This window comes from Crocodylus siamensis, chromosome 1, assembly GCF_052110815.1.
Source record: "Crocodylus siamensis isolate JL-2025a chromosome 1, ASM5211081v1, whole genome shotgun sequence".
Classification (NCBI taxonomy): domain Eukaryota; kingdom Metazoa; phylum Chordata; order Crocodylia; family Crocodylidae; genus Crocodylus; species Crocodylus siamensis.
Genome location: NC_143395.1, coordinates 213,670,268 through 213,694,392, shown reverse-complemented (window position 1 = coordinate 213,694,392; position 24,125 = coordinate 213,670,268). Strand labels below are relative to the sequence as shown.

The following is a 24,125-nucleotide window of genomic DNA, read 5'->3' as shown; positions in this document are numbered from 1 at the left end:
TATACCCAAGCAAAGTGGATGTAACTTGTTGTCAGTGATATGGGAGTGGAGTCCTCCCTTGGTAACCTTTTATGCCAAATTTGAGCAGTGGAAAGTAACTGCATAAGGCAATGGGGAATTGGGCTGTCTTTTTCCTAAACTGAGGGCCTGATCTGAAGTCTTTTTATCTAGTCCAGTGAGTTTTAGATTGGAACCTCAGTTAGAAATATAGCATAGTAGAAAGATTCTACCCCCTGCCCTCCATGGGTATGTCCAAGTGAGCAGAAATGTGTGTTTCCCTGGGGGAAAGTAGCAGCAGCACACCTTGTGCCACTGCTCCTTGTCCCTAGGGAGTGCCCATGCCATGTGTACTCTGGCACATGGCATATTACCTCAGGTTGGGTAGAGGAGGCTGGAGCCAATAACTGTGCTGGCCCCAGCAGCCTTACCTGGGGGCCTCCAGGAGCTGCAGCTGTGGTGCTCCTGCAGCAGGGAACCTGGCTGGCACCTGGAGCATGGCTCTGGGTGGCCAGGCTCCAGTTTTGGGCAGCATGTGCAGCCTCCATGTGTACCATCCCCCTTTTTTTCAGCGTGGGTTTTTTGACTCTGGGATCTCCTGCAAAGTAGCAGCAAATTTGCACATATGGTATATGGTGCCACAGATGGGTCTGTGGCTCCACATACCATACGTCCATTTTTGTCTGGACATACCCCATGTTTGCAATCTGCACAGGTATGCCTGGTATTTGGGCTCCTTATCTGTAAAATGGGAATCTTTATCTCTTGTTTCACTTTGCTAGCAAGTTAGAATTGATTAGTAAGCTTCACATCTTCGCCTGGTTAATTGGTTGAAATAATCTTAACTAAAATAAAAAAAGACCTAGAAGATCAAGATATCATGGGGTTTAATAATCAGAGTTTCTGTAAAGGAAGCATGTCACTAATCTGTTAGAACTCTTCAATGGTATCAGTAAGGTAATGGCTAACAGGGAATCTAGTAACTTCTTTTACTGAAATTTTCCAAAGCCCTTTGACACAGTCACCATGGGCCAACTAGATGAACTAAATATAAGATAAGAGGCAAAATATGGTCACGGGTCTAAAACTTGCTAAGAGACCTCAAGAGTAATTCGGACTGGAGAGAAAAATGCAAATCTACCCTGTCGTCTTGTGAAAATGTAAAGCTACGGTCTTTTTCAGGATGCTGTAAGCAGAACGGGTGGTTCCATCTCCCAAGGGCTATTGCAGAATTTTGAGTGGTTCAGACAAAGGCAATGGAAAAAATCTGAGTGCTGACTTTTGTCAGACACAAGAGTAATGGCATAGGTGAACCCTGGGTCTGATCCTCCATGGGTTTAATCCAGTCTTGGCAATTCCTAAAGTTTTTAAAAGCAAATTAAAACCCTAAAATGAAACAAATGATCATGAATATGTTTAGGGAAATCCCAGTTCTTACACCTAATTTGTACTGTTCTTTCAGGACAAAGATATTAATTCAGGCTTGATTGGACCAATATCAATCTGTCAAAAAGGAACCCTCAGTACGAAGAGCAACAGGCCAGTGAGGAACCAAGAGTTCTTCCTGCTTTTTATGGTCTTTGATGAAGAGAAGAGCTGGTATTTTGATGAGCGGTACAGAAAGACCTGCTCTGAGAAGACCCAAGAATGCCATAAAATCCCTGGTACTGAGGTTTTCCTTTGTCATTTATTGGGAATTAAAGCTTTTCTCAGTGGACTTACATCTTTGCACTTACAAATCACTTGCATCTTTTTTCGTCACTGTGACTGTGCACATGATGATGATAATAGAATGCATGCATGTCTGTGCTTGGAAAATGTTGACAAAAATGGGGGGCAAAATGTTTTCACTTTTTCCCTAGTAAATTTCAATCTTTTGCCAAACCCCTGCTCCCCCCTTTCCAAATTCTTATGTTGCTGTGTTTTAGAACCAAAGATTTTTGGTTTTGTAATGGGAACCAAAAACTTTTTTTGAGATTTTTGACAAACATATGAAATTTGCCACAGAAAGCAGAAACTTTTGTGGGGAGTTTTGTTTAAATCAAGAACCCAGTTTTCTGTTCAAAAGTTTTTGATTTTTGGTTGTGGTTGTTTTTGTTTTTAAATCTGCCCCAGCATAGCCTCCCCCCCTGATTTTCTTTGGCATTTGAGTTTTGTGTGAGCCAAGCTGGATTTCCAGAAGTTCTCAAAACCTACCATTGAAGCTGGCTTTCCAGAGCTCCTATTTAGGCATCAAGTGCCCGGATGTACAAGATAGTTCAGTACCCATTAGATTTTGTTAAAAGCAGTGATGGCCATTGGGAACTGAATTCTTGCAAACTTGATCATTTCACTGAGGAGATCTGTTAGAAAATGTCGCCTTTAAATGAAGTAATCCAGGACTGTTCAACTGGTGGCTTGGGGGTTGAATGTGAACTGTGAGGGGTTAATGTGCAGCCCCCAGCCTCCTACCTGGCCACTGCCCCCTTATCTCTCTGACCGCTGCTGCAGCCAGGGTCTCTAGGATAGTGGTCACCAACCAGTTGATCTCAATCAACTGGTCGATCATGGAGCCTCTAACAGTCGATCTCAGTCTGTCAGAGGCTCCACGATCGAGAGCAGCAGGACACATGTGGCTGGGCTGAACCATGCCCCCTGCCACCCAGGCTGGGCTAGGTGTGTGGGTCAGAGTCTGGGCAGCTTGTCCAAGGGGTATGTGGGGGTTAGATCCCAGGTTGCCACAAAGTGACCTTCGCCATAAAAAGGTTGGAGACTACTGCCCTAGGGTTTCTTCCCTTCACCCCCATCAGCTTTTGCTTCCTGCTCCTGCCACAGGGATGGTGCAGCCCACAATGCTGGTGGAGGCTGCAGCATAGCGCAGCTATTTTGCAGAGGCTGTTAATATGCATTGGGAAGGACACAGTCCAAGGGGTCATAGTTCACACTAGTGCAGTCCCTGCTAGTGCCTCTCACACAGTGTGGCCCCTGGCTCCTTAGAAGTTGGGGAGCCCTGCTGCAGCCCATATGAACAAATGATAGCACACAAAAACATTTTGTAGAAAATACAAACTCTTTGAAAAAAGTGGTCCAGAAAGCCAGGCATGCATCAGAATTGTTGATGTTAGTAAAATGTCCCATTATATTCAAGCCACTGGTGTTCTGTGGCATAGCCTGCTGAAATCCTGCAGTGTAGTCTTGGGTTCTGGGGAGCTCTGATATGGCTCTTCAAGGTCTGTGTGATTTTTACATCGGAAAAAATGGAAGCTAGGCCTGGTCTGAAATGCTACATTTGTAGGGGTGTTTAGCTACAGACCCAAACTCTGCCTCTCAGGTTTGAATGCAGCTGTGTTCTACCTGTGGTTTATTTTACCCTTTGTAATATTTCTTTTCAGCCATTAATGGGATAATGCACAATCTGCAAGGGCTGAAGATGTATAAAGGGGAACTGGTTCAATGGCACTTGCTGAATATGGGTGGGCCCAAAGACATTCATGTTGTTCGTTTTCATGGCCAAAATTTCATGGAACAAGGCGACCCAACACACCAACTTGGTGTCTACCCTCTCCTTCCAGGTAACTCTGACAAATAATATTGTCACTTACACTGAATTGTGAGGCCAACCTCTGCTCTCAGTAATACTGGATGTCTACTAAATTTCAATGTTGTAAAGTCAGTGTAAGCAGAAACAGAAATTGGCCTGAGCACCTTAGGATAGGCTCAACTCTATCATGTTTCTTCAGGGTCCTAACTCTTTGGTTGCCAGCAGTGATCCAAAAGGAACTCTCCAGCCCAGCCCCATGTGCGTTGTTGAGCATTTGGGGTGTTTGGAGAGGAAGGGGCATGAATAAGATGTCATGATTTTCTGAAATACTGGGCAAGGTTGGAGGAAAAAAACCTCTGGATCCCACGTACTGAGATTGTCTATGGCAAGTGGAATGTAGCGTGGTCCTGGGCACTGTTTTCTTACCTTGCTGTATGTCCTGGACAAGTCTCTTCCTTTTTTTGTGGCTCAGTTTGCCCATCTGTCAAGAAAGAACAGTACTGCTGATTTTCCTTTTGTAAGTGCTTGGAGATTTTTTGAGTAGAGAGCTCAGTATGAGGCTGGAGCAGAAGGAGCCCATGAATAGCTAGTTGGTCAAGGTGAGAGTCTCATTGCTGTCAGCTCATCAGAATGTGATTCCATTACAAATGTGACCATATTGTGCAGGCTGAATAGCCCCCTAGTCATAGGGGTCCCACCAGGGAATAAGGTGCTATCATGGGGATCGAGGCTTCTGGGAACTGAACCGTTCTGATTCCAATTCATCTTAGTGTAATTTTTTTTTGTACTGTCAAAGGTGGGTGCAAAACAAAACCAGTTAGTAACAATGGACCACTGAAGAAAGGTCACAGACTTTCCAGGTCCAAAAAGAAGTTAAATCAGCTCAGGCCATTCCTGATTCTACATGATTTGCTCCCTTATATGATCCAGCCTGCAGTTCCAATAGCAGAGAGTATATTCCAATAGAATATAATAATATTTACTTATTCAGTATTACCAACCCCATGTGTCCAAAAATCAGAACTACCCCAGATCTGAAGATCAGCTTAAAAATTGTGAGATTTGAAAAATAAATAAATCTTGCCTATGCCTAGTTATTGCTTTTCTGAGCCTTTCTGAGCCTTTAAAGGTAATGTTTTCAAGTATTTCACTAATGCCATAATCAAAGGTCACTTTATGATTTTAAATGAGCATTCTGATTCTTATGCTTGCAGGCAGTAGGGCTGTAAGACTGGCACCAAATACCGCAAGGCTCGTGATAAAATCGTAAGTTAATCATGAGACCACTGTAATGCAGAAAGCAAGAAACAAACTAGAAAGGAAGCCTGTATTAAATGGGTGCCCAGGCTGATTTATAGATTCAGGGTACTCTGGCCAAATGGAGTGTTGTTGTCTTCTAAAAAGCACAGCAAGCATAAGCCTGTGCCAACACGGGTCTGGGGTAAGAGAAAACCCAAGAGAACCCTCCCTGTCTTGATGAGTCCTCTTTACCAATCTGTGCAGCTGCCAGAGTTAGCATAATGTGGCAGGAAGAGAAGGACTAGAATCAGTCTTTAAAGGTTAATGTTGCAGTAGCATGTAGTTGATGTAAGAGGAACCATTCAGTGCACATTCACATAGCACATACTGGTCAGACCTGTTACGTGCATGTGTAAGCTTATGTGTAGTGACGTATTCTAATGAAGCCTGTATTTGGAGCCCAATTTTTTATTCCAGCCTGTGTGTCTAATTAGAATGTGTTTGTTAAGACTATAAAGATGGTTAGGGAAGTCATGGCATCTGTTCCTCTTTCCAATAGCTGCTGCAGATGTTCAACTTTCACCTAACCAAACTGTTGAGGTGGTTTGCACTAATTCCTGGCTTGATATCTGATCTCCCTATTCTGGGCAGCTCAGTCTATTGTTAATGTTTCCACACATTAACTGTGATTGGCTTCTTTTTCCTTTTCTCTTTTACAGGCTTTTCTCGAACTATTGAAATGACACCAGCAAAACCTGGCATATGGCTCTTGGATACTGAAGTGGGGGAATATCAGCAAGCAGGGATGCAGGCATCTTATCTTGTTTTGGAAAAAGGTAATGCACTGAACTATCATAGTTCTTGTAGCTGGGATTCTAGCTGATCACATCTGGTGTGTCTAAAGTTCTAATCAGCCTTAGAGCTTCTACAAATTATCTGTATCGGGTATGGACAGACATGCATGTAAAGTGCTTCAAATTTTCACTTTTTTTTTTAAGTTCTTTTATAGTCAGTGTATCAGTAGCATGCAGACATACAAATGCCTTGTATCAGGCTGTAGACAGGTTATCCTGAGTTGCCTGAGGGTATTTAAAGTACTTGCTGGGGATGGCACAGTAATGACTCAGAATAAGAGTGATTCAAGGGAATTGCTATATTATAAATTGTGAATGCATGGGATGATGATGGCAGATTTGAATTCAACTGAAGAATTATGTGGCATTCAGAACACTGATTTTTTTTGCATTAATAGTTTCCTTTCAATCGCCTCCAAATCAGACTTTGAAGGGAATACACTGCAAAGATGAACTGAGACCTATGGGGTTTTTATAGTGATGGAATAGCAACCAGGAGCTGTTCAGAGTTGGTGCAAAGCCTAACATCATCAAAACAGCCCACCCAGTACATCAGATGGTGACTCTGGATAACCCTTTTTTCCTTTAACAGTATATAAAATACATATGCTTGTGGATAATAAAATATTTTTGTATTCTTTTTAGAGTGCAAATTGCCAATGGGTCTAGAAAGTGGAATTATATCTGATGCACAAATCAGTGCTTCTCATTTCATAGGTGAGTGAATCCCTGAGAAACTTGGACATGGTCTTGAACCATATGACTTGCCTAAAAGCAATGCAGTCTAAGATGTTCTCTGCCTCTTTACATTCCATGCTCTGGGTTGCTCTTACTGCTGCCTTGTTTCATTTGTGGGAGCCTCCCATGTCTATTGGCTAGCTGGAGCACAGGCCTGGCACTCAGGAGACCTGGGTTTCTGTTCTCAGCTCTGGTATTGGACTGTGGGATGGCTCTGAGCACAGCTCTCTACATCTCTGTGCTGTAGTTTCTCTATGTGAAAAGTGGCACTAAAAATGTTTTTTGGTGCTTATCAAGGGGCTATGGGGTCCATATGTGGAATGGCCAAGGCATGAATATTGTGTAGTAACAAGAGGCTGGGAAATGACATTCCAAGTAGTTCAACATTTTCCTTCAGAAGCATCAAGTCACCTATGTTTGAATGTTGGATATTAACCATAAGAAACAATGGATTTTTAACACTGCCCTCTTCACCATGGTTTGCTTCTGCCTCTGTGGCCAGCTGTCCCTAATCCATGATAGAAACCATGGCTCCAATTCCTCTTTGTCAGAAAAATAACATGTCAAGTAATAGGATGTCATTTTTAGAAATACCTCTGTGACCAGAACCAGGTTTGAAAGATGCAGTCAGGTTTTAATTGCTGATTACATCCAGTGTCTGAAGTTCTTATCAGCATTAGAGCTTCAATTGGGTATTCTTACTGGGGTATGGACACGTCGTGTATAAAGTGCTTCAAATTTTCCTTTTTTGAAGTGCTTTTAACAGTCCACATGGTGGTAGCTTACAGACATGCAGCTGCCTTGTATCAGGGTGTGGACAGAGAGGACGCGGGCAAACTTACATGTGTAGCAGCTTTGAAAAGGGAAGGGTACCTTCTGCTCTGTGACTGTTATGTGTATATGACGCTGTACTGATACAAGTCCATGACACTGGATGAAGCAAAGTACAAGCTGAAGCAGTTTTGCTATGGTTACAACATAACAGCTGCCATTGGGTCTGAGCAGAAACTCTGTCTTTCCCTTTTTAAGCTGCTACAAGAATCTGTTGGTCCAAACCAGATATTCATCTACAGCACTTCAAATTCTGCCTTTCTTTGAAGTGCTTCTGACTTGTATTTATTTCAGTAGAGTTTAGACATACAACAGTCTCCCAGCTGAAGCATCACTGCCCACACTTCAGAGTTATCCCTATTTAATTATTTCATCTAGGCTCATTTTTATGTGATTTAGTCTGATTTGTAGTGCTATAGCACTGTGCAACATCTGTTCACTCAGTATTTATAGCATTTCAAAGTTGTTTGAGCCCAAAACAACCAAAATACTCAGAAACCAATGGTTTTCTGTAGCAGTTTTTGCTGCTTTCTTCTCCCATGATTGTTAATTTTTATCTTTGCTATAAATGTTTGTGTCTCTCACTCCCTTAGAGTACTGGGAGCCTAAATTAGCAAGATTAAACCAAGCTGGAACATACAATGCTTGGAGCACTGAAATGAAGGATGGTGACTTTCCATGGATTCAGGTATGGGTAGTATATTATATTGTCACCCACTGTCAAGTTGGGATGAATCATACAATTCCTGCTCTGCAACCCCATGCTCTGATCTTATTAAATTGTGGATGTCAAACAGGGTCAAATTCCATCTAATTCTAGGACAGGCTGCTGAGGAAAAACTGGGAAATTGCAAGAAGGGGTATTGGTTATGTTTTCGTGTGCATTGAGCCAGTGATCCAGAACTGTCAGATCCAAGGCTACTTGTCAGAAGAAATTGTAAAGAACATGGGTGGGCAATTTATTTAGGCTGGAGGGCCACTTAGGGAGTTTTGGTGACCACTTGCGGGCTGGGTCAGCATACCCCACCCCCGCCTGTCCCCCCAGCCTGCAACAGCTCACCAAAACTCCCTACATGGTAGATTACTAGTTCCAGGGGTGCCGGACAGAGCAGGTTGTGGGGTCTCCATACAGACTGATCCAGGACCCCTGTGGGCAGGGCACACCTGGCCAGGTGGATGGGATGGGGTTGTGGGCAGGTGGGGAGGGGTGTCTGGGAGCAGAATAGCCAGGGCCAGGATCAGAATCATGGGGCAGTGACAGCATGGGGCTGGGGCCCTGGGCAAAGCTGCTATCTACTCCTCACATGGCCTCAGGCTGTCACCACCCTGCAACCCTGGCCCTACACACCCATCCCACTCCTGAACACCGCTCCTTGCCCACCCAAGGCCCTATCCCGTCTGCCTGGCCAAGCACATCCTGCCTGCAAGGGTCCCAGTCTCTGTGGAGACCCAGCCTGCTCCATCAGGTGCCCCTGACTGTGGGTGAGGGGCTGGGGTGCCTGGGCAGTGGGGCTTGGTCCAGTGGCAGTGACACTGGCAGCACCATCTGGAACAAGCTGGCGCTGCTGGGAAATAGAGCCTGGCCACCATGACACCCCAGCCCCACTGCATGCCCAGGGGCAGTGGTACCAGCCACACAGGCAGAACCAAGGGGCCCTCCACAAGCCAGATAAAGGTCCTTGGTAGGCTGGATCTAGCCCACAGGCCATAATCTGCCCACCCCTGGTATAGACACTTACCCTGCCACTGCCCAGGGTGTAACCATATTGTAGCTCAGGGATGCTCAACTTCCAGCCCACAGCCCAAATGCAGCCTGTGGAGTCATGACATACGGCCTACAGGGTTCCTTCCCCACAGGTCAGGAAATGTTGCAGCATGGGAACAGTGGCCATTAATACTGCTCTTCCATGCCCCTCCCTTCCCCTCCCCCCACCCTTCCCAACAGATGGGACTGAGCCAGGTTCCCATTTCCCTGTCCAGCTGGGTTGGGTCCCAGCCACACCCCTTTCTCCCTGTGCAGCTGAATTGGGCTGGGCCATGCTCCCCACCCCTGCATGGCTGGGTTGGGGCCTGCCCATGCCCCCTTCTCCCAGCACAGCCAGACCAGAGCCAGGCTGTTCCCCATGTGGCTGGATGAGGCCCCAGTGCATCTACCCTGGGCAGTGGATCAGGGCCACAGGCTAGATCTCACCCTCCAAAGGACCAGGTACTGGCCATCCATCCCACCAGAGGAAAAGGTTGAGCACCACTGCTGTAGATAGCCTGATTACTTCAGCTTAACCCCATGAATGAAAGTGGTCACTTAAAACTGGAAGCAGATAGTACAAGAGTGGAGCAAAGTAAGTGAGCAGGAATTTCAGGCCAAGTAAAGAATGGTTGCTGTAGTTAAGCCTAACTACATAAATGGATATGAGCATTCAGAAGGGAAGAGGACTTATCACTTGTAGAGCAGACAGAGCAGGTAAGTAGCTGGATAAGGCAGCTGGGGACACTGGTAATCCCTGCATGGCTGCTGGCATATAGACAGGAGTTTTGCTAACTCCTGGTTCAGGCAGTCAGGGCTGTGCTATGCCTCTCATCTAAAAACTGTCTCTTCACTCACTATATGGGCTCAAAGGAAGTGGCAGGCTACTGCCTTGATTTCATTGGTTTATTACCAATGTTCAGTTAAATTGTTGCTGAGGAGGAACTTGGATGGCACAGGAGGACAAAGTATAAGATGATCAGCCTTCCTGTGATAGGACACTTATTTGAACACAAACTTGTAGTGTCAGACGGACAAAAGCATAGCACTCTGATCCTAGACCAAAGGTTGGTGTCCAGTGAGTTGATGTTCTCCATTCATATCCTAGTGCAGCAGTTCTGAACCGGGGGTACATGAGATATATTTCATACATTGTCTAACACAGGTTGAAGGACCTAAAAAAAAGTCTTGACAATTTGAAATTGCTGGGGTTTTACTGCTGTAAAACGCACATACGCATAGAAACCAGATATCCTATTCCTGCTCCAAGTCTCAACCTCACACCAGAAATGTCACTCTGAACACCCATCACTTAGTCATGTAAGGGAGTACATGAAGTCTCACTCTGAGACCAAGGGTTATGTTAACTGAAAAAGGTTCAGAACCGCTGTCCTAGTGGGTGAGTGTCTGCAGCACACAACCTGATCATGACCATGGTCTCAACAGAGAAACCAAACACCAAATGGTTCATGGAGATTTGAATGTCCCTCTTGCTGCTGGTGATGAGACCTGAAGCTCAGGAGTGAGTTCTAGAGGGAAGCTTGCACTGCCACTACTCATGCTGTACTCACTGGGTGGATTAACAGAAGACTGCAGCTTCTTCGGAGTCGTTACCCTGATGTCTTTATTTGTGCCAACACACATACTTAGAACACCAGTACAGATGTTACAAAGTGGTTTCAAAAGCACACTCTAGAACACATGGGTCTCATGTGACGTGCTCAGTACACAATGCATTCTGTGGCTACCAAACCCTTATAAATCCACCCAGAAAGAAGTGTGTTTCCCTTGTAAAGAGAAAACTTTGAGAACAAGAGAGAAACAATCCCTTTGTGCTTGGTGGACAGGCAGTGAAACTCACTTAAAGAAAAGATTGTAGGAATGTTTTCCTTCTAGTCAGCTGCAAAAAAGAGCCTCTTTCTTCTGTTGTGCAGCTTCATTAGTAAACAAGAGAACTGAGACTTTCACTGTCTATGTCAAAAGGCCTAAAGGGGGAAAAAATGGCTCTTGGTTAAGGCACCTTGCCATGGAATTAGCTTTTGTATAGGCTATTTTAGGCCAAAAATCTCAGGCGTTTTGCCCTGGGTATTTTTGGATGGTTCTGTGCCCAAGCCTTATGGTTTGTTTTCTGGAAAGAAGCTCTCGTGTTCCTCATTGACATCAACTAGAGCTGTAGGTCCTCATTCTCTAAGAATAGGAGGCTCTGGGTCTGTCCTGGCACCAAAAAGCATAATCTTCTTTGACAAATCAGGGCCTGAATCTATCTCCGCCTTGCCCATCCCATAACACCTTCCCTCTACCCAGCTCCACTTCCCTGCCATCTATAAAATGGGTTAGAAATACTGCTTTGTTGGGGGAATCTGCAAAGATGTCTTGATTAAGGTATGTGGGGTGCCCACGTATTGGGGTGATGCATGCCATAAAAAATGCACTTATAAAATGTGTGAGGGCAGGTAATCCTTTGTTAGGTTCTTGTACTAGCCTGTGTGCCCTCCTGAGCATGCCAGTGCCACTATGAGTGACTAAATGAAGAGCTGGGAGACATGACTTCAGTACCGGAGGATGAAAGTGGGCTCACAGGGCAGTTTTCCCCCCTCTACTCCCTTGTCTTTTTGCTTGTTCTAAAGGTGGACCTGCAGCGGCATGTGATAATCACAGGGATTCAGACACAGGGAGCCAAGCAGCTGCTGAAGTCCTTGTATGTCGAAAAGTTTTCCATTGCGTACAGCAAAGACAAACGGAAATGGATTACCTTCAAAGGAAACAGTACCATGACACAGGTCTGTACCCTCTGGAAGGATTTCAGTAGCCCCTTGTTTTAGGAAGTGATAGGATGCCACAGAGACAGCCAAGGGGGGTTTATCTCAGGGGATAACTGGCTGGATTAAGTCCGTAAAGATTCTAACTCAATGCCATCTGTATCTTTAGGCTGTTGAATGGCATTCTGCCATCTGGCGCAAAGCACGCAAAATAAAAATGCAGGGATGTCATAATAAAGGTGAACTTGGGTTCAGCCAGTGTCCCCCAGGCAGCCTTCTCTGCTGTCTCCTCAGCACCATACAGCCCTTCCCTAACTTACCTGTGCCAGGAGAACAAGGAGCTGAGTCCAAGTGAATCCTTGGCTCACTGTGGACCAGCCCCTGCAACCAGTTGCAGCATTTCAATAAACCACGGGCAGTACTAACCTAAGGCCACCAAAATGGAGGGGAACAATACAGCACTTCTTTGGAGGTCTTATAACAATCCTGAACCTTGCTTTACCTGTGGTATATTAGGATGCTATGCTTTGTGTTTGTGGGACATGGTTGACTGTAGTTTTAGCAATAGGTTAGACAAGAATTTATAAGAGATGGTTTGAGAAAGGGGTGATCCTGCCTTGAGCAGGAGGTTGGACTAAATGACCTCTAGAGATCCCTTCCAGCCCCACTTTTTTTTCTATGATTCTCTGATATGAACAAACCACCCCTGCTCAGGAGAGCTAGATCCATATGGCCCTTATGTGCCTCTGATGGAAACCCACAGCTGAAAACGCTTTAATGCCCTTCTGGATCAGTCTCATTTCCTTTTTTGATAGGGGATTATGTAGGGCCTAACTTGGATTTGCATGCAGCTGAAGTGCGTGATGGAGATGCAGTGTTTTAGCTGTAGTTTGTGTAGCCTCTTAAAAATCAGTGGGGCTACTTGTCTGAGTAATGACTGGTCACATGACAACAGAGGTTTGGGAGGAACATGCTTGTCATTGCTTTTACTGAATTAAATATTTACATAATTTAATTACTTTTGTAAAATACTTTTGCTAGGTTTTCGAAGGCAACTCAGATGCCTATGGGATCAAAGAGAATGTTATAGATCCTCCTATTATTACTAGGTATATCAGAGTGTATCCAACAGCCTCCTACAACAGGCCTACCCTTCGTATGGAACTCCTGGGCTGTGAAATAGCTGGTAAGAAAAAATAATCAGCAGGCATTTCCTTTCCTTCTACCTCTTGGGGCAAATCTGTTCACCTGCTCTTTTAAGCTAGAAACAGATATTGCATTTGTCCCTGGATGAACTGTGCCTGCTTGTGCCCTGAAGCAAACATACCCCGAGTGTGTATACACATCACCCTTCTAATAGGGGTTTAGTGAGCAACTGAATGCCATGCCACTTCTCCGCCTTTGATTCACTGATGTAATTCAGCATAACCACAAAGTCATGCTTTGCAGTATCCTGGGGTAAATGTTTACCACCTCTTATCCAACAAACTTGGTAGGATTTATCCCGGGTCAATGGACGAAGGCATCTGTACTGTTTGTTCTGAGATTAAATGGTTTATCCTGGGATAAATGTGCCATCTATTTGCAGCCTTATAAACTGAGATTCTCAAATGCAACTGGTGATGTTTTTCTTGAGTGCTGAAGGCAAGACTCTTGAAACAGTGTTGTAAGAAAGGGTTCAGTACTCTGGCGATCAGGTCCTTGAACGTATCTCTAGTCAAGCACCTCAAATCAATAGTTGCTTTTGAAATGCTTGCTTGCTTTTGAAATCTTAAAACTATCTAAGGGACTTGACTCTGTTGGAAAGGTACTGGGACTTAGTTGCCCCGTCCCTTCATAGCTTTCATCCCTAGCTCTGGTGATAGGTTTTGACAATTGATTTTTTTTCCACTGCTTGCCCAAAAATGTGCAGAGGGCCAGCATCAGGATGCTGGCACTGATGTGTAGGCTGCCTCCTGGGTGAACACCATTCCTAAGTGGCATTGCCTCCATGAGTGTGGGAGCACTGAATGCTTGGGGAAAGCCATGCATGATTTGGATCTGCACAGAGATTTTATTTGACAGCAGTGCCGGAACCTACTTTCAATAATGGCTGGGCAGAGAAAGCTACTCTCCTTAGTAGCAAATATATTATCTTCCCCCAATTCCTGATCACTGAGGATTTAAGTAGTGCTTCAGAAATGTTAAATGATATATTCTTACAACTCGTCCCTGAGGAAAGTATTGGCCAGTTTTTAAATATGGGGAAGCTTCAGAGCACAGAAAGATGAAATGACTTTGGCTGGAAAACAAGTTAGTGGCAGAAATGAGGTTAGAATTTAGGCATCCCTTGCTTCAAGCCTATTGCTCGTTTCTTTAGACCATTGCTGTTTCAAAGCTGAAGTGGAGCTCTAGTGCTGTTCTCTTAACAGGTTGCTCGATGCCACTGGGAATGGAAAATGGAGAGATTAAAAAGGCTCAGATTACAGCCTCCTCCTTTAGGAAAAACTGGTATAAGTCATGGGACCCTTTTCTCGCTCGCCTCAATCAGAAAGGGAGTGCGAACTCCTGGCAAGCAAAGGTAATGAGATGGAGATAATTGCATGGGCCACAAAAATGCTGGGGACTTGCTTCCTAACTGTAAATTGTTGTTCTTGTAAGGTTTGGGGGTGGGAGGGAGTGTCTTGAGGAAACTTGTGCTGTTACTCAGCAAAACTTTGGATTGTATTAACACATGCGCACGCACACACACATTTGCTTATACATTACCTTTTGTGTCAATCACAGTCAAACACCAACCAGCAGTGGCTGCAGATTGACCTCCTTAAAACTAAGAAGATAACGGCCATTGCAACCCAGGGTTCCAAGTCCATGACTTCAGAACAGTTTGTAAAAACCTACAGCATCCTTTACAGCGACCAAGGCTCCGAATGGACATCTTATATGAATGATTCAAGTTCTCTAACAAAGGTACCATTTTAAACCAAGAGCATTCTAGTGCTGTGTCTGCATCCCGAGCCCAGTGTTAGCTGGCGAGAGCTCCAGACATCACACACTGAGAATGAGGGGCACACAGGAAGCTTAAACTCATGATTTTTTGTTGTTGTTTCCACTGTAAATAATTTTCAGGAGAGGAGACATGCTAAATTTATATGGGGTATCATTGAGTCTATTATAAAAGGAGTGACTGCCTTGTAAAGGTGAAAGTCTTTAGCAGAATACAGAGAAGCCATACTGAAGCCACTGCTAAATTTGTTTTTTTTAAATGTTGTAAATGAAATTAACATTTGTAAATTAACAGACTTGGACACTTCTTGGAATCCACAGAGTAGGATCTATTCTCAGCATTTAACAGGGGAAAAATCTCCCATACAACCCTGTCAGATGTATGCCAGTCCAAACATAGAGGGATGCCCTTTAGCAATAAAAGAGAGAACATTTTGTTTTGTTCTCCATATGTGACACTTGGTGACCCATCAGCCAGTTGTTGCAAAACATGACAGTGACTTTTGTAATACAGGTTCCCCTTGCTTTATTCAGGTTCTGTATATGCAAATTCACTCATTTTTTTAATACCAAAAATTCATTATATGGGAGGTAAACTTACTCTTATGCAATTGGCAGCAGCTAAGTTTGCAGGGGAAGGGAAAGGGCCATGGGCAGGGGGGCAGATCAAGGCCCCAGTGGTGAAGGAGAGAGCAGAGCACAGGTAGGAGCAGGGGTTGGGGTGAGTGGGTCCTCGATCTTCCCCCTGCCAGTGGTGTGGGAGGGGTTGGGGCTAGGGCTGGGGCAGAGGCAGGGATTGCACAGCTGGGGTGGGGCACAGGACTGGGGATGCAGCTCCTGATGCTGTGGCCTGGGGCCAGGGCAGTGCCAGGCTCTTCCCGGTGGGGGCCTGGGCCAGGCTGTGCTCAGTGCAGACAGTGGCAGTATTGGGAGAGGAGCTTCGGGGGGGCTGCAGCCACCCCAAAATTCACCATAATCCCCCAACCTCCTCCCAGCACTGCTGCTTCCCCCTCTGAGTGCAGCACAGCCCAACCTGCCTGCCAGGAAGAGCCTGGCACAGTCCTTGGCCCCAGCCCACAGTGGCAGCCTGTAGCAGCAGGAGCTGTGCCCCCCATCCTGCACCCTGTCACAGTTTTGCAGCACCTGCCTTTGCCCCAGCCCTGCTCCCTCCCTCACCGTTGGGGGGGGCAGATAAAGGCCCCACTCACTCCAGGCCCTGGGGCTGGGTTCTTTCCAGTGGGGGGGTTGGGTCATGATGCGCTTAGGGCAGGTGCCGGCAGTGCTGGAAGAGGGGTTGGGGGGGGGACTACAGTGAATTTTGGTGTGGCTGCAGCCCCCCATAATCCCCCTCCCAGCACCGCCACTGCCCACCCCAAGTGGAGCCCAGCCTAGCCCCCTGGCTGGAAGAGCCTGGCACAGCTCTGGCCCCAGCAGACTTACCTGCTGCCGATGCAGTTGAGGTCTTGGGAACATATCCTTACTTGTTACCTTGTAAAGTGGGCTCTCTTAATGTGAATTCAAGTTATATGCAGTTTTCCAGGAATGAATCTACCACATAAGAGAGGGAAACCTGTATAGGGGGAACAGATAACATGGTTACTTCACCCAAGCTGCTAAACATTCATCAGACGGTAGTTATCGGGCATCATTCTGAATTTTGAATGAGTGATCTAGAGGAAGGCTACAGGCACCATTATATAACTGCCCGAGTGATCCAGTCCATCTCCCCTCCCTTAATGCAGCACTGTCCCCCTGAATCGCATTTAAAAAAGGGGGGGAGGGGTTCCTCTATTATGTTACATTTGCACTAATTCTTTGTCTTCTGATGACTTTCAGGTGTTCTTGGGGAATGCCAATGCCAATGGACAAGTTAAGAATTTTTTAAACCCACCCATAATTTCCAGGTTCATCCGCATCATTCCTAAAACCTGGAATCGGAACATTGCTCTGCGCATAGAACTCTTTGGCTGTGATTTTTCCTAGGAGCTGAATACACAGGTTACAGGGGACAGTCAAAGCTTGGGAACCCAAAAGCTTTCAGCAGAAGCTGTGAAAAAATGCTTTTCTTTTAAGAACACTTTAAATAACGATATTTAGTACTTTCAGAAGTGCCTTATATACACAGATATTAATGTTGTTTGCTAGCATGCATTAAGAAAGCGATTTCATAAAGGTATTGCTCATATAAAAGCACAGTTAGTAAAGGAAAGTCACAAGTAAGAAATCCACTGAGCAAGAAGGTTTCCTGTAAGAATCTGTGTATCCAAACAGCTGCATGGCCTCTGTCTGCTGCTGTCTTCTCCTTTCCACCCAGCCGCAACTGCCTGTGATTTTGTTTTTAACCTTGCATAGATTGTAAAGTCCTGGAGGGCAAAGACCACATGCTTGATCATAAGCCCTGATTTTACTCCCTTTATACTGCTCCCACAGTACAAAAAGGGGAAAAGAAAACTAACAGCTCTCCCTTCTTGTGCATTTTCCTTTTATGGGGGTAGTTCACAGTAGACAGAGAGCTAATACCTACATTTCTACCCTTTTCTCCCTGGCATTTGGGCAAGGAAAGAAGCACAATGCAGTACTCCAGCATAACCCAAAGGTGGCGAACGATCGCTGACAGGGGGTCATAGACAGTCAGGGTACATTAGAAAAGCTATCATGCTACTCTGGGTTATACTGTGGCTGAAGTAGAACTGGTTCCAGGAACAGAGAAACAAGGCCACATCTTTGCAAATGCCAAGCACACCTAAGCCACTTTAATACATAACACCAGAGCATCCTTCAGTCGCCGGGGAGGGAGGGCGGTCAGCATGCTCTTCATTTTACAGGTGGGAAAGACAGTCAGAGAAAGAGGCAAACTCTGAGGTTTTGAACCAGAGTAGTACAACGAGAAATAGAGCTATAAGTCCCATACAAACTGCTAGTCCATGCGTCCTTTCAGGAAGTAATTGACCATTCTTGGCTGTTAATTAGGAACACAGAAATGTAGTAGATGAAACACTTTATCTTATCTACATATCTATGTCTAAGTGCTCAAACTAACTTAGGCTTCAGTGCTGTAAGCTGTTCTGTACCCTCCCCAGGCTTGCTTGGAGCCCAGTTGACCAGGCAGAAATATCTTGTAGGACTGTGTTTTCTAAGTGGTATTGGACTGTGACCCTATAAAGTATTGTTTTGTTTTCTTTCAAGATCACATGCATGTGTTTCAAAGGAAGTTTGTGTAATGAGTGAAAGAATATTGTTAAAAAACTGCACTCAATATATATTTTCACATTTTATTTTGATATTCCTATTTTAATTTCATAACATATTACTATTTTTCACTTGAAAATAAACATGACTTCCTGGAATGAAGATCAAAGTCCTTTTTAACTTTGCCAAAGTCCTTTTCAAAGCCCTTTTTGACTAAAACATCATAAAATATGACATTTCTCCAACACAAAATGGACCCCAGCAAAATGACCAATTTCTTGTGAAATGTTTAGGTTGGTTGTAGCTGAGCTGCTTTAACTTCTGAGATTCTTCCAGGATCTGTGATAATTGTATATTGTTCAGATGTTTTATCCTGGTTCTTAATACAGCTGTATGTTTGACACAGCCATGACTTCTGAGTCTCTTCATACAAGAAAAGCCATTGGTGTCTAGATTTCGTGTCAGAACTTCAAAAGGACAAGATTCAGAATGGCCATCAGTGGTAGGGGGCAAGTGCGTGCTGTGCTGACATGGCATTAATCCACCTGCAGCCACTTGTGCCACTACTAGATCCATTGCATCCGCTGCTTGCCTCATCGATTTGGCCTGTGAGGACCTGACCCAGGACATGGAATGAGTTTGATGCCCCTGGTCTAGGTTTTGGATGTTAGAGAGAGAGTACTATTTGGAAGGGTCATCTGCAGCCAGCTTGAGCATTGAGAGGTCATTGCTAGCCATCCAAAGACCTTTTCATGGCATCCTGGTTTTTATTTTTGTATTCTTATGGTAGGTTGTATGCTAGGTGTTCAGAGTTTCTGACTTCTTTCAGCTTCTCATATTAACAAGTGACTCTAATGTCCAGTGAAGTATGCACGGCTTTATGGATACCCGCATATTCAGGATGTACCCAGGACGCAAGAGCTAATGGATATAGATCACCTGGTAAAGAAGATGGCAGTGGGACAGGTGACTGGTGGGACTTGCGAATATCAAGACTGGAAGCCCAGATAAGGAGGGGCAGTTCTCTGCTGTTGGGGTGCTGTTTATCTTAGAAAAGTAAAAAGCCATAAGATAAATCCACCAAAGACAAGTGCCAAGTCCTGTGCTTGGGATGGATTAATGTACTTCCCACCCTGGTTCCACCTCCTTATTTCTTGGACAGAGTTCAGTTTGGACAGTAGACCCTGAACAATTCACTTTTACTCTGTTTCTGCTCAGTTTCCTGTCCAGTTTGTGTCTGAGATCAGTGCTGTTTTGTACCTCACAATTGTCATGGGAAGCTATGTATTGACAGCCAATATACAGCAGTTTAAAGAGAATGTTTCTGCCTATAAGGCCCCCTCCTCGTGTGCAGGTAAAGGCATAGTGGGACCTAGTAAGTGATTTGCACAATTGTGCTTCCTGCCATGCCATGTGTCTGATCCCAGGTTTCCCCTGTGCTGGTAAGAAGCAATTTCCCATGGCTGAGAGCCCCATGCACCACAGTTGAAGGGCCTCCAGCTGGGGGGTACCCCATGCACCCCCAGGGCTGAAGGATTCCTGCTGCAGCTATCTTCTTGCCCCAGGGGTGCAGGAAACACTTGGGACTGATGGATCACCATGATCCTCTGGCCCTAGGGGTGTTATGTACCCCAAGGCTGGGAGATTGCCCCTGCAGTGATCATCCAGCTGCAGGTGTTTTCAGTACCCTGAAGCCCTAGGGATCACAGCAGCTGCAATCCCCAGGGTCTAGGTGTTTTACACAGCCTCTAGCCCTAGGGATCATGAAACTCCTAAACTCTGGGGCTCACAGCTGCCACAGTCCCTATGGCTCCAGGATGTGACACGTCCCTAGGCCCTGGGTATCACAGATGCCACAATACTTAGGGCACAGGGATGCATGAAATTCCTGGACCCTAGGGATCAAGGCTGCCCCAATCCCTATGGCTTGGGGTTTTTTTGCTGGGCATGGTCCACCCCTGCAGCTAAGAGCCTCTGCTTCATTTGCAAATTAAAAGCTCAGTAGCAACAAGCTATAAAGTTTGTACACATTTTTGAGGTCTAACTTTATAGCTGGCTGGAGCTTTTTATTTTGTGATAGCTACTTTGCATGTGTAGCTAGTCTCAGGTAATTGCAGTTAACCAGGTAATAACACAATACCTGTAATATGTAGGGGGGCCCTAAGAGGTGTTATAAAATTCTTAACTTAAACTTCACATGTAAATCTCTTGGCAGAATGCTCCTTTAATGTATTTTTCCATGAAACAAGGTGCAATTTATGGAGCGGGTGAGAGGTGAGGATGTTGTTGATGCTGAGTCTCAATCGGAACTGTGCCTTCACATACAATGTTAAGTCTCCTGCTGAATTGGAACACCCCTCAAAGTACTGAGTCACAAAGAGCATTAGGCAAATCAGAAGCTTTCTTATGATAGATGGGACTCTGTTTCCAGCAAGCCTGCAATTTCTTGGAACTGTTTTAAATTCCCACATACTGATCAAACTCAGCAGGTTCTGGGCGAGGCCACATTCTAACTCTCATTCAATAAGCACTTCAGGTGAAATTCATCATAGTGTACAGGTCCAACAGGAAACTTGTTGCACGACTGTATAAAAGTTGCACAGAAGTTGTTGTTAGCAACATGGCTCTATAGGGAAGTGTGTGTGTGCTGCCCACACTCAGAGAGATATTCTCTTGGTTTCAGAATGGAGGTGTATTTTCCTAAAGCTATGTCACTCTGACCCTTTTGGGTACAGCATGTATGTGGGCAACATGTATTTCATGTTGAAACTAGGAAGGATCCCATTATCCGTTTTGATAAGTCCATAGAATCAGAAAATTAGGGTTGGAAGGTACCTTAGGAGGTCATCTAGTCCAACCCCCTGCTTAAAGCAGGACCAGCCCCAACTAGATCATCCCAGCCAAGGCTTTGTCTAGCTAGGTCTTAAAAACCTCTAAGGATAAAGACTCCACAATCTCTCTAGGTAACCTGTTCTAGTGTGTTACTGTTCTCCTAGTAGGAAAGTTTTTCCTAATATCCAACCTCAACTTCCCTTGCTGCAACCTGAAACCATTGTTCCTTGTTCTGTCATCTGTTACCACTGAGAACAGACTAGCTCAGGGGCAGGCAAAATATAGCCCACAGACCATATCTGGCCTGCCAGGCCGTTCTATCCAGCCTGTGAGGCCCCCAAAAATGTAGAAAATTAATATTTATCTCCCCCTGGCTGCCTGCCAAAGATGACAGGAGCCAGCAGCAGTAGGACCCAGCAGCAAGGCTGACACAGCCCCACACTGCTCCCTGCCCCAGGCCCTTCCTGTCTTCCCCAGCCCCTTAGCCTGGGACCCTGGGGCTGCATCGCCAGACTGTGGAAGCGTGGGGGGGTGTTGCACCAGTACCCCAGGGCCAAGAGCGGGCGGGGGTGGGTATGTGTGTGTGTGCACGCATCCATGCAATGAGAGGGGGAGGGAGACAGAGAAAGCAATGAAGGAGCAACTGTGTGTGTGTGTGTGTGTGTGTGTGTGTGTGTGTTCGTGTGTTCATAGGGCAATCCCACACACAAACTCCACCATACACATGCACCCACACCTCTCCTTTTACTGCCAGACATGTAGACTACCACGCCCACACCTCCTCACATACCCCAGCCACCCTCCCCCTCCACACATGCCACAACCCCCCCGACAAACTCCATACTTACCCACACCACATATACACACCCCACATACCTACATCCCACATACCCACACACCAACAGCCCTCCACAAACCTATACCCGCCCCCATTCCTCCCACCTTTCACAATATACAAGAGTAAGACTTCATTTTAAGCTACTGTGGAATCACCTCTATGTACACTACATAAACGCATATAAACCAGGACAAAAATACTTGACCCGGGAAACTATAGGCCAGTTGGTCTTACCTCAATCCTAGGCAAGCTGTTCGAGAAAATTATTCTGGCACACATGCACACGGGGCCAGCAGGGGATTTCATGCTTAGGGGCAACCAACACGGGTTCATCAGTGGCAGGTCCTGTCAGACCAACCTGGTGGCCTTCTATGACCAGGTCACCAAATCATTAGATGCAGGGATAGCAGTGGACATAGTCTTCCTGGACTTTTGGAAGGCCTTTGACGCTGTCTCTCACCCTGTTTTCATTAAGAAACTGGGGGACTGTGGTGTTGACACCCACACAGTCAATTGGGTCGCCAACTGGATGGAGGGCCGCACCCAGAGAGTGGTGGTGGCTGGGTCATTTTCAACCTGGAGGGATGTGGGCAGTGGGGTCCCCCAGGGCTCGGTCCTCAGGCCCTCACTATTCAACCTCTTCATCAGTGACTTGGACGAGGGGGTAAAAAGCACCCTGTTCAAATTTGCTGATGACACTAAGATGTGGGGGGATGTGGGCACGCTAGAAGGGAGCAATAGGTTACAATCAGACCTAGACAGGTTACAAGGGTGGGCGGATGAGAATAGGATGGGATTCAACACTGACAAGTGCAAAGTGATGTACCTGGGGAGGAACAACCACCACCATACCTATAGGTTGGGGAACTCCCTTCTTGTCAGTACAGAGGCGGAAAAGGATCTTGGAGTCATCACTGACTCCAAGATGAACATGGGCCGGCAGTCTGGGGATGCAGTCAGGAAGGCCAACTGCACCTTGTCATGCATCCACAGATGCATCTCGAGCAGATCCAAGGAGGTGATCCTCCCCCTCTATGCAGCACTGGTCAGGCCGCAGCTGGAGTGCTGCATACAGTTCTGGGTGCCGCACTTCAAGAGGGATGTGGACAACATGGAGAGGGTCCAGAGGAAGGCCACTTGCATGATCAGGGGGCAGCAGGGCAGGCCGTACTACGAGAGGCTACGGGACCCAAACCTGTTCAGCCTCCAAAAGAAGGCTGAGGGGGGATCTAGTGGCCTGTTACAAACTAGTCAGAGGGGATCAGCAGGCAATGGGGGAGTCCCTGTTCCCCCGAGCACTGCCAGGAGTGACCAGGAGTAACGGCCACAAGCTGGCAGAAGGTAGATTCAGACTAGATATCAGGAGGCGCTACTTCATGGTCAGGGCGGCTAGGATCTGGAACCAGCTTCCAAGAGAAGTGGTGCTGGCTCCTACCCTGGGGGTCTTTAAAAGGGGGTTAGATGAACACCTTGCTAGGGTAATCTTTCCTGCCATGGCAGGGGGTCAGACTAGATGATCTACTCGGGTCCCTTCCTACCCTAGAAACTATGGAACTTTCTGAAATCAAATTAATGAATATTTTAGATGTTCAATTTTTAGAATATAATCTGGTATTTTTCTGGTTTGCAAAAGCCAAGATGACAAAACCCCTTGCTGAAAGGAGTACTTCTGGGTGAAAGGGGAGGGACTTCTAGTGGCAAAGGTCAGGGTTTAGAGGATAGAACTTCCAGTCTCAAGATGATGACCAGCTTGCCAAAATTTGTTGAGCAGTCCTCCACCTAAAACAATTGCCTGCCTCTGGTCTGGTTCTATCCTTTTTGCAACTACCCTTCAGGTAGTTGAAGGCTACTATCAAATCCTCTGTTTTCTCTTCTCCATACTAGATAAGCCCAGTTCCCTCAGCCTCTCCCCAAAAGTCATGTGCTCCAGCCCCTCACCATTTTCATTGCCCTCCACTGGACTCTTTCCAATTTGTCTACATCCTTTCTGTAGTGGGGGGGCCAAAACTGGACACAGAACTCCAGATGTGGCCTCACCAGTGCGAAATAGAGGGGAACAATCACTTCCCTCAATCAGCTGACAACATTTCTGCTAATGCAGTCCACTATGCTGTTAGTCTTCTTGGCAACAAGAGCACACTGTTGGCTTGTATCCAGCTTATTGTCCACTGTAAACCCCAGGTCCTTTTCTGCAGAGCTGCTGCTTAGCTAGTTGGTCCTTAGTCTGTGCCAGTACATGGAATTGTTCTGTCCAAAGTGAAGGACTTTCCTTATTGAACCTCATGAGTTTCCTTTTGGTCCAATCCTCCAATTTGTTCAAATTTCTCTGAATTCTAGTCCTACTCTCTAGCATATCTACTACTCTCCTCAGCTTGATGTCATCCACAAACATCCAATCTTCCAGGTCATTGATGAAAATATTGAACACAACCAGCCACAGGCCCAACCCATGAGGCACTCCACTTGATGCTGGCTGCCAACTAGACACAGAATCATTGGCTACTACCCTCTAAGCCTGATGTTTCTATCCACCTTACAGTCATTTTTCTATCCACTTTACAGACAGTTCATTCAACCTGTACTTCCTTAGCTTGCTTGA

The 24,125-nt window shown here is 45.8% G+C and overlaps 1 protein-coding gene across 1 annotated transcript in view; it reads left to right on the top strand.

The window, feature by feature from the left end:
* F5 (coagulation factor V) overlaps nt 1-18,014 on the top strand; it is a 57,034-nt gene extending 39,020 nt beyond the window's left edge. The window contains exons 16-25 of the mRNA XM_090056284.1: nt 1,460-1,661; nt 3,369-3,548; nt 5,476-5,592; nt 6,256-6,327; nt 7,773-7,867; nt 11,551-11,703; nt 12,724-12,868; nt 14,094-14,242; nt 14,449-14,631; nt 16,504-18,014. Coding sequence (XP_089912410.1) covers nt 1,460-1,661; nt 3,369-3,548; nt 5,476-5,592; nt 6,256-6,327; nt 7,773-7,867; nt 11,551-11,703; nt 12,724-12,868; nt 14,094-14,242; nt 14,449-14,631; nt 16,504-16,650 — 1,443 coding nt within the window. The 3' untranslated portion in view covers nt 16,651-18,014. The remainder of the gene's footprint in view (nt 1-1,459; nt 1,662-3,368; nt 3,549-5,475; nt 5,593-6,255; nt 6,328-7,772; nt 7,868-11,550; nt 11,704-12,723; nt 12,869-14,093; nt 14,243-14,448; nt 14,632-16,503) is intronic.
* Nucleotides 18,015-24,125: the final 6,111 nt, after the last annotated feature.